Source organism: Pseudoliparis swirei, chromosome 15, assembly GCF_029220125.1.
Source record: "Pseudoliparis swirei isolate HS2019 ecotype Mariana Trench chromosome 15, NWPU_hadal_v1, whole genome shotgun sequence".
Lineage (NCBI taxonomy): Eukaryota > Metazoa > Chordata > Actinopteri > Perciformes > Liparidae > Pseudoliparis > Pseudoliparis swirei.
Genome location: NC_079402.1, coordinates 2810141 through 2822065, shown reverse-complemented (window position 1 = coordinate 2822065; position 11925 = coordinate 2810141). Strand labels below are relative to the sequence as shown.

The window sequence follows — 11925 nt, the reverse complement described above, 5'->3', positions numbered from 1 at the left end:
ATAACATGAGGGAAGAAGAAGGCGAGAAAAAACACCAACCCCCCGACTATGCCCCGAGAGGGGTACAGTGTGGGAGCAGGAAAAAAACACCTTAGCACATAAGCACATACATTTAGACATAACTTGCAACGAGTAGGAAGGGGGGAGGGGAGGTAATCCAACAACTGGGTGATCTAAGCCCATCCATTGGGGCAGAAGGTAACCAGCACCGACAAGCAGCCAGCGGTCCGCGCCAGCTCAGCAGCGCCCGTACAGCCCGTCCGGTCCACTGGGGTTAAAAGCAGGCGAAGGCGGGGGATGGGGGAGGGGGGTAGTGAATGCAATCAGTATTATTGAAAGTTCGGTAATGCGTGTTCTGGTATGTCGTCCTCCCCCAGGCCACAACAGACAAAGTTCTCAGTCCGCAAGATGGTCGTTGCCATGGAGATAGCCTTGAAAGGTCCTGGGAGAAAGACAACCACAGGTGTCTGTGGATAGGGGGAAGGGAATGAGAGAGTCACGCTTCAGTGATCTTCGGGGGAGTTGTTGTTCCAGTCACGGCCTTGGGCCCGTCCTGGTAGAGGAGCCAGCAGATAAGATTGGGATTGTTTGGTCTTCCAGTAGCTGCAATTCAATTTTACGCACCCACTATTCCTCCAATTTCCTCCCGTGCCAATAGGATTTCAAATCGATCAATTTCATTTGCAGAGCCGTCAGCTTCTCCACGATGTTGTCATTCTGACGGTTTAATGCCAAAGTCTGAGTGCCAACAACTCTGCCCAACGTCAATCATGTCGGCAGCCTTAGGGCTTTAACGGCTGTCTCCGCTTTCCTTAATTTTCCGATAAGCCAGGGCAGCGCCAAATCCAAACAGCAGAAATCCTGTAATCAAAGTTCCGAATAGGTAGATGTCTTCTACGTCCTCCACGGAGAGTGGTGCTAGGCACAAGACCCGCCACTGCCCCACGCGCGTCCATCGTGTATCCAGCAACATTCGTCCCAGCAGGACAGGCAGGTTCCCCGAACCCGAGCTTCGTCGAGAAGATGGTGTCAGTGCTTAAGGACCAGTTGATTACGTCCATGGTTTTTAGTTTGAAGAGCGATGCGGAGAGAGTCTCTCAAGTATAGAGACAGACAAGACATGACGAGAGAAGCCAAGCAGGGAGGGGAAGGTCATGGGGAGGAGAGGGGGAGAAAAGTGCGACCGCCTTCGTCGAGAGCCAGACAGAATCCCTGCCACAGAATCCCTGCCACACGACATATGTATTCATGATGTATTATTACAATGTGGGAGATGGATCTGCAGCCTGATCCTGTTTGGCTTGTAGGGATCGGCTCTCACGAACAATACCACTCCCAACTGATTCACTGTCAAACGGCTTTCTTATCAGAATCAGAAAGTATTTATTGCCAAGTAGGTTTACACCTATGTAAAGTAGTTCTGAAACTGGGCACTTCGCAGATGATGGAAAACAGGCTTCCGGACGAGCGTGAATTAAGTTTTCAACATTTAATGGCAGGAAGTGTAAACAAACATTCAAGGCTCACGATCGTGATCTTCTTCGGCTCCTCCCCCTCCTTCTGGCGTCGAGGATACCTGTGGAAGAGACCCGATTTCTCTAATCCACGGAGTTTTATACTCAATGTCCCCGGCCCGGTCAAAACGTCACTTCCGGTCAAGTCGCTAAACAAGTATTTTCACAATAAGAGTCCCGTCTTGTTATTGTCCGCATTAAAGTCACTTTCACAATAAAAGTCCCTTGTTATTGTAAGTCACTTGACGGAATTCAACCGGCCTCGTCGATCTATAATACGAACATACAGTCACTCTCATGCAACATACATTACTTCTTGCCATTTACATTTGCATAGAGTAAACATTACCCCTATGCTTCATAATACATTAATAACAATATCAATATTCTCCCTAATATAATACCTTTCTATATGTATTAATTTAAAACATAAGACCTCTGCAGATGTTCTTTCTATATGTATTAATTTAAAACATAAGACCTCTGCAGATGTTATCAAAATAAACTATTACAACCTAACACCGACCTGGAATTTGTGTATCGGTGAATACAGTGAACATAAAACATACAAACACAATAAGTACTACAATACAAAAAAACAGGGCAGGAGTGCAAAAGTGGATGTGCAATGTGCAGTGTGCAGTGTAGTGTGTGTTAACATAACACAGGCTTGAGGTGTGGGGGCGGGGTGAGTGACCCCGTCAGGTGGGGGTCCCGGCCTTGTTCATGAGGCCAACGGCAGCCGGGAAGAAGCTGGTTTTGTGGCGTGAGGTTTTGGTCCTGATGGACCGCAGCCTCCTGCCGGAGGGAAGGACCTCGAAGAGTTTGTGACCCGGGTGGGAGGGGTCGGCCACAATGTGACCCGGGTGGGAGGGGTCGGCCACAATGTGACCCGGGTGGGAGGGGTCGGCCACAATGTGACCCGGATGGGAGGGGTCAGCCACAATGTGACCCGGGTGGGAGGGGTCGGCCACAATGTGACCCGGGTGGGAGGGGTCGGCCACACTGTGACCCGGGTGGGAGGGGTCGGCCACAATGTGACCCGGGTGGGAGGGGTCGGCCACAATGTGACCCGGGTGGGAGGGTCGGCCACACTGTGACCGGGTGGGAGGGTCAGCCACAATGTGACCCGGTGGGAGGGTCGGCCACACTGTGACCCGGTGGGAGGGTCGGCCACAATGTGACCCGGTGGCCACACTGTGACCCGGGTGGGAGGGGTCAGCCACAATGTGACCCGGGTGGGAGGGGTCGGCCACACTGTGACCCGGGTGGGAGGGGTCGGCCACACTGTGACCCGCCCGCCTCAGGGTCCTAGAGGCCAACAGGTCCTGTAGAGATGCAGATTGCAGCCAATCACCTTCTGGCAGAGCGGATGACACGCTGCAGTCGGCCTTTGTCACTGGCAGTGGCAGCAGCAGCGTACCAGGTGGGGATGCAGGAGGAGAGGATGGACTCCATGATGCAGGTGGAGAAGTGCACCATCATTGTCTTTGGCAGGTTGAACTTCTTCAGCTGCCGCAGAAAGAACATCCTCTGTTGAGCTCTTTTGGTGAGGGAGCTGATGTTCAGCTGCCACTGAGGTCCTGGGGGAGTCCCTCAGGGTGATGGGGGGGGGGGGTTCCTTCTGAAGTCTACGACCATCTCCAGTCTTCAGAGCATTGAGCTCCAGGTTGTTCTGCCCACAGCAGGTCACCAGGTGATCAGTCTCCCACCTGTAAGCGGACTCGTCCCCCCAGAGATGAGCCCAATGAGGGTGGTGTCGTCCGTGAACTTCAGGAGCTTGACGGACTGGTGACTGGAGGTGCAGCTGTTGGTCTACAGGAGGAGAGTCGAGGGGAAAGAACGCAGCCCTGAGGGGAACCGGTGCTGATAGTCCTGGAGTCAGAGACGTCCCCAGCCTCACGCGGTGCCTCCCGTCAGACAGGAAGTCGGTGATCCACCTGCAGGTGGAGTCGGGCACGCTCAGCTGGGAGAGCTTGTCCTGCAGCAGAGCCGGAATGATGGTGTTGAAGGCAGAGCTGAAGTCAACAAACAGGATCCTGAGGAGTCCAGGTGCTGGAGGATGAAGGGCCATGTTGACCGCATCGTCTACAGACCTGTTGGCTCTGGAGGCAAACTGCAGGGGGTCCAGGAGAGGGTCAGTGATGGCTTTGAGGTGAACCAGCACCAGACGCTCAAATGCCTTCATAACCACAGAGGTCAGGGCGACGGGTCTGTCGGCGTTGAGTCCAGTGACTTTAGTTTTTTTGGGGATGATGGTGGAGGTCTTGAGGCAGGCTGGTACGTGGCATGTCTCCAGTGAGGTGTTAAACATGTCTGTGAACACCGGAGATGATCAGCACAGTGTTCAGGATTGATGGAGAGACAGAGTCTGGCCCGGCTGCTCTGCGGGGGTTCTGTCCAGTGGCGTCCCTAGGTTTTTTAATTAGCCCCGAATGTTAATTTAACAAAACAAAAAGATTTGGCACACAAGTGGTTAACACCTCCAGGTCGCACGTGACGTCATTCACCCAAAACAGCGGAGTCAGGCTGGCAGCAGGCGCACGTAACAGCAAGCTGCTGTCTGAGAGTGTTTCTATGTCTACACATTTCGCTGGGCTAATTACCTCAACAGCATCATCCAGGGTACCCGAGGACATATCCCACCGGTGGAAACCGAGAACCTGATGACCACGACCGATGGGATCCACTGGTCTCCGGAGACAGGGAGAGTCATCTGGGCCTTTTGGAGGAAGCACGCCGGTTTTTAGGCCTTTTAGTTTATAGGCCTTTAGTTCAGTTACGGCACCTTATTAATGAGAGCGTTAGAGGAACAGCTTATTCCCCTTTTTGAATAAAAAAACCCTCTGCTCTATAACACGACTGGTCTCCTTATTAATTATTGCTAATACTAATATTATTGTTATTATCACTATTATTATATGATTATGATTTTATTATTATTATTAATAGGATGGTGTTTATTATTATTGTTATTATTATTATTATTATTACCAGTATTAATATTATTATTATGAGCACTACCATTATCATCATGGCTTTCATATTATTAGGATTATGATGATTATTAATAATTATAGTACCATGGTCATCATGATGCCCTGATGGAAGACAACAATTATTATGACCAGAATTAAATTATCACCATCACCAATTTAATATCTCATCAAACCACGTACCACAGTTCCATTATCCCATAGGGGGTTACTTTATGATGTTCTGCTGAGCCCAGCGCCGCCGCTCCCATAACGCGCATCGCTCTGCCGTGATACGCGCCGACACAGCCGCGCACACAGGTGAGCACACTTTCACAAGAACAACTCACTAGCACGAGAAGGCATCGCCATTGGTCAGTTGGAAAACGTTGACCGCCCCGATCGGTCGCAGTCTAAAACTGGTTAGTTTAAGTTTGTTTTTGTACAATGGCGACAACTAGTCCCAGGATCACCCGGCTGGAGGAGAAGCAGCAGCTCCAGGACCTCAACGATCGTCTGGTGGTGTACATTGACAAGGTCCGCAGCTTGGAGTCGGAGAACGACGTCCTCCAGGTCACCATCAAGGAGAAGGAGGACGTGAGGAGCCGCGAGGTGACTGGACTCAAGGCCCTCTACGACTCTGAGCTAGCGGACGCCCGGAGGAGCCTGGACGAGTCCTCCAAGGAGCGGGCCCGGCTGCAGATCGAGCTGGGGAAGATCCAGAGCGAGCACCAGCAGCTCCAGCTCAACTAAGGCCCCGTTGACCTGTAACGATGTAGCGCGCTAATGCGGCCCAGACTCTGGATGACGAGCTGGAGGCTAACGGCTTCACGCCGCTGACCGGATCAACATGAACGAGCGCACGTGACGAGCCGTTTGTGCGCGAGCGTTCAGTTGGTGCGCGAGCGTTCAGTTGGACGGTCCTGGTGCGCGCGAAACTCTAAACGTACACAAATAAAACAAATGCGTTTGTGTTTTACGGTCCCGTAAGTCATTATTAAGATGTGATTATAATAAGTAACATTAGCTGTACATTAAAACAAATACTGGAAATAATAAACAATAATTAAAAATGACCCCACCCGGCCACCACCGTCCGTTGCTGAAAGATAATTTAAAAGTGCGTTTAAAAATGTAACTTTTAACACGTTAAGTAACAAGAGAAAATGGGTTCAACGTTACTAACCTGGAAAACACACCTGTTTATTGACGGAATATGTACCCGTTAGATTGGCACATAACGTACAAGTTCATTGAAGGTGACATGATAATATAATAATCATTTATATAGCACCTTTTTACAAACAGGGTTTACAAAGTGCTCCACAGAGAAGCAAAACATGACGTCAATCCCAGTTCAGTTTCAGAAGAGGCAGCATAGACCATGCCCTACAGGCAATGAACAGAGAAGAGAAAAATACAAAATAAGAAGAACAGACAAACTAAATTAGGGTGACCAAAGAACTGCATAAAAGGATGACGTCACTGAAAAGCAGTTCTATAAAAATGGGTTTTAGAAGTGATTTAAACGAAGTTACAGATTCAGTATTGTCCCCTCTAATGGCATTGGTGATGCCTTCAGGGTCTCCAGATGGTGGTCTCTGTTAGGCACAGCAGAAACAAACACAGGATATGAGCGCTTTGGGTATTTTATGAGGGGAAAACATACCCTCAATAATGTGTGGAATACTTGTGGCCCACATAGTTTTGACATTCACATTTATTTATTTTTAATGCTGGGTTTTTATCGTCATTCGCAGGTGGTGTGTGTTAAATGTACATTTCATGCATTTTTATGAACACTAACAGGTTTAGTGATGAAGGGAAATGCAATTTCTAATATGTATTTGTTAATCAAGATCAATCATAAATAAATGAAGAATTGTGTTTCGACAGCTAACTGTATGCCTATAATCAGCTTGCCATAATAATCCAGCACTCTCTGTAAAGTGTGGCATTTTAAGAAAAGTCAATCGTGAAAGTAATGTCACAATTTACTCTGTTCATTTCAAGTGGAGGATATAAGGGAGACAGCCCTGCACCTCAAGAGCCGAGAGACCAACAGGTAATTGTTAAAAGTCTGATATATCATGTCTGAACAAATAATGACAGTGAAACAAAAGGATAAAGTCTCCCTCCTCTAGATAAGAACTCTAGGAACATTGTACATACTTTGCTGGTGGATTGGAGTCCCACCATATTATTTACACTGCAGTGAAATCCTGCTTCTACCACCGACTCGTCCATTGGTGGTTTTGAAACAACATCCATGCTCAAGGAACTCCAGCCACAGTCCACAAGCATCAAGTGCAGATCACTAGAGACATCTTGAAATAGTATTTGTCGTGGCCATTTGTTCGATAAATCAGTCGCATTACCCAATTCATAAACAAAGGAACAAACCAAAGACTAAGTATACATAGACAACAACGACAAATGGCTTAATTTAACAAATATATGTATATTCTGAATAGGCAAACATCTCGAATAATTAAACAAGAATACTTACAAATAGAATAAATGGAGTTTTACAGAACTTAGTTCGGGAGCAATGACCACGTAGCTCACTTCTGCGTACGAGAGCATTTAAACCGAGCACACCTGCCCATCTCCCCGTAACTCTGTCTCTACATCCCGTAGCAGCATGGACCCAGAACTCTCACTCACCGCTTCCGATGCCGACCTCTTCGCAGACGAGCCGATAATGCCCGAAGACCCAGAGACCCCACCGTCTCCCGCCATATGTCGCCGCCGGCGACCGCGACATACAGCCAGCGTCACTCACGGCTCCGGACACCGATCCCCGGGCAGCCCCGACGTCATCGGCCCCTCGCAATCCAACAGCCCCGCGCGGAGATCCCGTCTCCGTCGCCCGAGGGACATCGCCCCTCCCCGACGGCACTCTTCCAGCCGCTCGAACGCCAGCCGCGATCGGTCTCCACGCCGACGCCCCTCCGAGCGCCGTACTCGAAACAACTCCGGGTGGACAGTGCGTAAATTGAAAGATGCACTCACCGAGCGCAACATCCCGTTTTTCGAATCCGACAGGAAAGCACGACTACACCAACGCCTGACTGAACACCAGCGGAACACCACGGCACTTCCGGGTTCCCAGCGCCGCGCCAGCAGCAACGCCAATGACGTCACTATGCGAACCACAGAGGGCCAGGCTGCATCGCACCCCCCCAGCATGCCCTCAACCCAGAGGCCACCCACCTGGCAGGCTCCCTCGTACAGCCTTCACTTCCACCCCATGCACATGCTTCCTTCCATCCAAGCACCCCTCCCCACCCTTCCTTCGTTCCCATTCCCCTTTCATTACCCTTCCCTCCCCCATCTCCCAAATGTGTGTAATACTAACCTGCATACAACCTTTCATTCCACAGGTCAGCCAGCATCAGTTCACAACTTCCTTCCACAGCACGTACCTCCACCCGCCAGGCCCACCCTCGCCATAGCAACACCTCCAGCACACCCACCCACCCGACCATCCCCGTTATCTAACTCCATCAGGCAGCAGATTCTCACCGGTAACTACGTCGACCTCGCCCATCTCATCCACCCATCAGCTAGCAACACCCAGACCCCTGGAGAACTGCTCACCATATTCGGCCCCGTCGAGCTGAGCCAGCCTCTCCCCACCCGGTCCAAAGAACTCACGACAACGGAGTTCGCGTACGCTTTCTCCCTGTACCGTGACATCATCTGCTCCGCCCTACCCGACCGCAGGCCCGAGCTGGACAACTACTTCACGTTAATCCTCAATTTAGCCTTGCGGTTCGGCAACAACGGGTTCTGTAGCTACCACGTCCTGTTTGCTTCCGAGGCCGCCGGCCGCGTGCAACAGTACAACCAGGGCACATATTGGGGAACCCTCGACCCAGAATTATATTGTCGAGTTTGCATCCCGCCCTTCCCTTAACTGCGAGCTCTGCAGCGCACCAGCCCACCCAGCCTCCTCATGCTTCCTCTCTACAACGCAGCCGCAACCAATTCCCTGTAAACAAAGTCCCACCTCCCACCACAGCCCCCCGCCCCTACCCCGTCAAACCAGCCCCCCGCCCTCCCGCCAAGGACACAGACCGGAGAGGAAGACCCATCCTCTACCAGGGCGGGAAGACGGTCTGCAACAATTTCAACGACCTGGGATGCAACGCCTCCAGCTGTCGATTCCTCCACACCTGATCCTTCACACTAAATCAACCTGCCCCCATAACCCTCTAAAACACAGGCTTTGTAAGTACCTCGGGACACCGATTAACATCCCCGCGTTAGCCTCTGCACTGGAGGGACACCCAGACCCCCAGTTCACGAGTTATCTTGTACAAGGTCTCACTCACGGTTTCCACCCAGGCGTTTCTGCAGTACCACAGTCTTCCTTTACGTGCAAAAACCTGCAGTCAGCCACTGCCGAGCCTGACATAGTTGCCAAACTCTTAGCCCAGGAAGTTAAAAACTCATTTATGATCGGCCCACTCACCAGCCCACCTTTCCCCATAGTTAGAATAAGCCCCATCGGAATAGCTACCAGGAAATATTCGGGCAAAAAGAGGCTAATTATAGACCTCTCAGCACCTCGCGGCTCCTCAACCCCAAGCATCAACAGCCTCATCCCCAGCGCAGACTACTCCATGCAGTACACAACAATCGGCCATGCCACATCCCTCATCCGCCTCGCAGGCCGAGGAGCCTGGCTGTCCAAAGCTGACATCACCAGCGCTTTTAAAATAATGCCCATCCACCCGGATTACTGGCACCTCTTCGGCGTCTCCTGGAACGGCGCTTACTACTTTGCCGTGCGCCTGACCTTCGGGTGCAAAAGCAGCCCCAACATCTTTGACTGCTTATCCGAGGCACTCTGTTGGGTCCTAGTGAATGTCCATAAACTCCCCTACGTCATCCACCTCTTGGACGACTTCCTCACCGTCACACCACCTTCCTCCCCCCCGGCACACGGCCTCCATGCCCTGACCTCCTTGTTCCAGGAACTCGGCGTCCCCCTTTCTGCAGAGAAAACCGCAGGTCCCAGCACGTCACTGGAATTCCTCGGCATCACCCTCGACTCGGTCCTATTCCAAGCGTCTCTACCCCTCGAGAAAAAGTAAATTCCAGCCGTCGTCTGCTCCAGGTGAATTAAACCCCGACCACCCTCATATGGACTTTGCACTGAGAACCAGCCGTGTAAATAAAAGACAGAATAACAAGACAATCGTCTTAATATATTGTTTATTTACAATAATCCTGAAAATATAAAAAAACATCACCATATAATTGTATTCTCCCAAGAAACACTGTAATCAACATGTGCTTTATACGCTGTGTTTATCTACAGCACCGCTGCCCGTATCCTCCTCTCCATATCGCCGCTCGCACCGGACCGATGAAAACAGGAGGCATCGTCCAGGTGCTGGACCACGGCCGGTGGACAGAAGGTGCCATCGACGGCTTCTGATGAAACACCACGGAGCTCCACGCATGCTGAAGCAGGAGGATGACGACTACGCCGCCATGGTCCAGAGGGGGTGCACTGACCCTCACAGTTTGTTACATCCGACCACATGCCAACATATCTCCAGATATGTCAAGCATCTGGCCAAAAGAAAACCCACCAGCTCCTCTCTGAACACCAGCCCAGAGAAGGTGTTGGAGACAAGATTTCTCCTGCTCCACCAAGGTCTTTAAGACGTATGAATGCGAAGGCCTGAGAGACCCCCGCATGTCCTTTGAGGACTTTGCAGCGTCTCCTTTCTTTGAGCGCGAGCTGGAGGCCGCCAAGCAGAGGGGGCCGAGTGGAAGAAGGTGAAGGAAGAAGAGGAAGAAGCGGAAGTCGGCGTCGCCTGTGCCCCTGAAGCGAGGCGCCGGCAGCCCTCATGTTCACAGCTGCTTCCCCGGGGTGTTGGGGAAGTACGTCTACTGCCCCTCCAGGGTGTTCTCCCTGTACAAGGACCAGGGCATGGGGGGACTTCCTGCAGTCCTCTTTCTATGAGGCGGAGAGAGACAGATGGGTCACAGAGAGGAAGAAGAGACCACACACATACATAGTATTAGTAATACTAATTAAATGATACAATAAGAATTATTGGACGAATATAAGCAGCATTATTGCATTGAAAAATATATATGTCCAGTACATGAGAATGTATATAATTATTGTTTTGGAATAAATATCGATATTTTACTAGAATAAATACAATTATTGCTGTATATAAATATTATATAATAATGTAAATATATATGACATTTTTATCCATCGTGACATTTGAGAAGCTGAAACCAGGTCATGTTGCTGATTGTTTCAGCACTTATATTATAATTATGTTTTTGAATACACTACTCTGTGTGTGTTTGTGTGTATATATATATATGGTTGTTTTATTATATGTATAATGATTATGTATGCATGTACATATATACTTATATGGGATTCACATGTTCATTTCATTGGTTTTATATTTTTTCATTTTAGACTTCAGCTGTGTTATATATATGCATATATGTGATTCGGTAGTTTAATTAACTGTTGCGTAACTTACGTCAGAGGCTGAAGTGCAGGCAGGTTGTGCGTTTAAAGAAACCTGGAATCTTGACCGTAACATGTGATCCAACATTATTATGACTAATATGATGTATTTGTCAATTGTCAACTCTTGATTTATGATTATTTATTGGTCAACTCTTTGAATTAATTATTCTTCTCTTTGAATTATTATAATTTACACATAAACTCTTTGAATTAATTATGATTAACTCTGATTTATTCTTATTTATATATATATATATATATACACTCTTAATTCGTTATTATTATATTTGTATTATTACGTATATGTCAATTGTTTTCATGCAAACTGTTGCTGGGCGTCAAGGAAAGAGGAAATAGAAGGATAAATTAAAGTGGCCCTCATTGGTTTGACAGGTTTGCGGGCCGGGCGCCATTTTTACTTTTCATGAGATTTGGCGCGTTGAGCTAGTCGGCGCAGCTTTTGTGATTTGAAAAGGCTGCGAATCTCAGGCCTTGAATTTTGTAACATGAGAAGTTTGGGCATTACATGAAGAGGTGGGAGTGTCCTTATTTGCTGTCAGGGTTGCCAGCAGGAGCGCATGTGACGTATATGACATATCATGGTTACATGTATCCATGTGTCATGTTGTCGCTTAGTGTGAAATCATGCTTGTCCTGAGGAAGCATTTAGGAAGCAAGGGGTATATTTTATGAAATCAAGGAGGTATCTTGGAAGGATTAGGGATAGATCATAACATGTAACATGCTAGGAGCAGATATATAAGCTAAAACCACTAGTAATCTAGTTGGCACATATGGCGCTACGACAGAAATTATGGTAGTGAAATATGGAACGAAAGGACCATATTATATGAGGTATAGAGAATATCAATTTAAATGGCGAGGTTACAACAATGTCAATTGAATCATGGGA

At 48.9% G+C, this 11925-nt stretch overlaps 2 protein-coding genes across 2 annotated transcripts; both read left to right on the top strand.

The window, feature by feature from the left end:
- Positions 1-4936: 4936 nt before the first annotated feature.
- On the top strand, positions 4937-5468 carry LOC130205694 (lamin-B1-like). Its single transcript, XM_056433191.1, has one exon. The coding sequence runs from the start codon at positions 4937-4939 to the stop codon at positions 5240-5242; it is 306 nt and encodes a 101-aa protein (XP_056289166.1). The 3' UTR covers positions 5243-5468.
- A 1005-nt stretch (positions 5469-6473) lies between these two features.
- Positions 6474-10778, top strand: LOC130205693 (uncharacterized). The gene is made up of 4 exons (XM_056433190.1): positions 6474-6554; positions 7130-7478; positions 7876-9617; positions 9822-10778. The coding sequence occupies exons 1-3, from the start codon at positions 6474-6476 to the stop codon at positions 8409-8411; spliced, it is 966 nt and encodes a 321-aa protein (XP_056289165.1). The 3' UTR covers positions 8412-9617; positions 9822-10778.
- The last annotated feature ends 1147 nt before the right edge of the window (positions 10779-11925 follow it).

Bases quoted from the DNA above. Each gene is read 5' to 3' on its own strand.
- LOC130205694 (XM_056433191.1), top strand. From the start codon at position 4,937: ATGGCGACAACTAGTCCCAGGATCACCCGGCTGGAGGAGAAGCAGCAG.
- LOC130205693 (XM_056433190.1), top strand. From the start codon at position 6,474: ATGTCACAATTTACTCTGTTCATTTCAAGTGGAGGATATAAGGGAGAC. The intron at 6,555-7,129 runs GTAATTGTTAAA...TACATCCCGTAG, and splicing joins AAGAGCCGAGAGACCAACAG to CAGCATGGACCCAGAACTCT. The intron at 7,479-7,875 runs GTGCGTAAATTG...TTCATTCCACAG, and splicing joins GAAACAACTCCGGGTGGACA to GTCAGCCAGCATCAGTTCAC.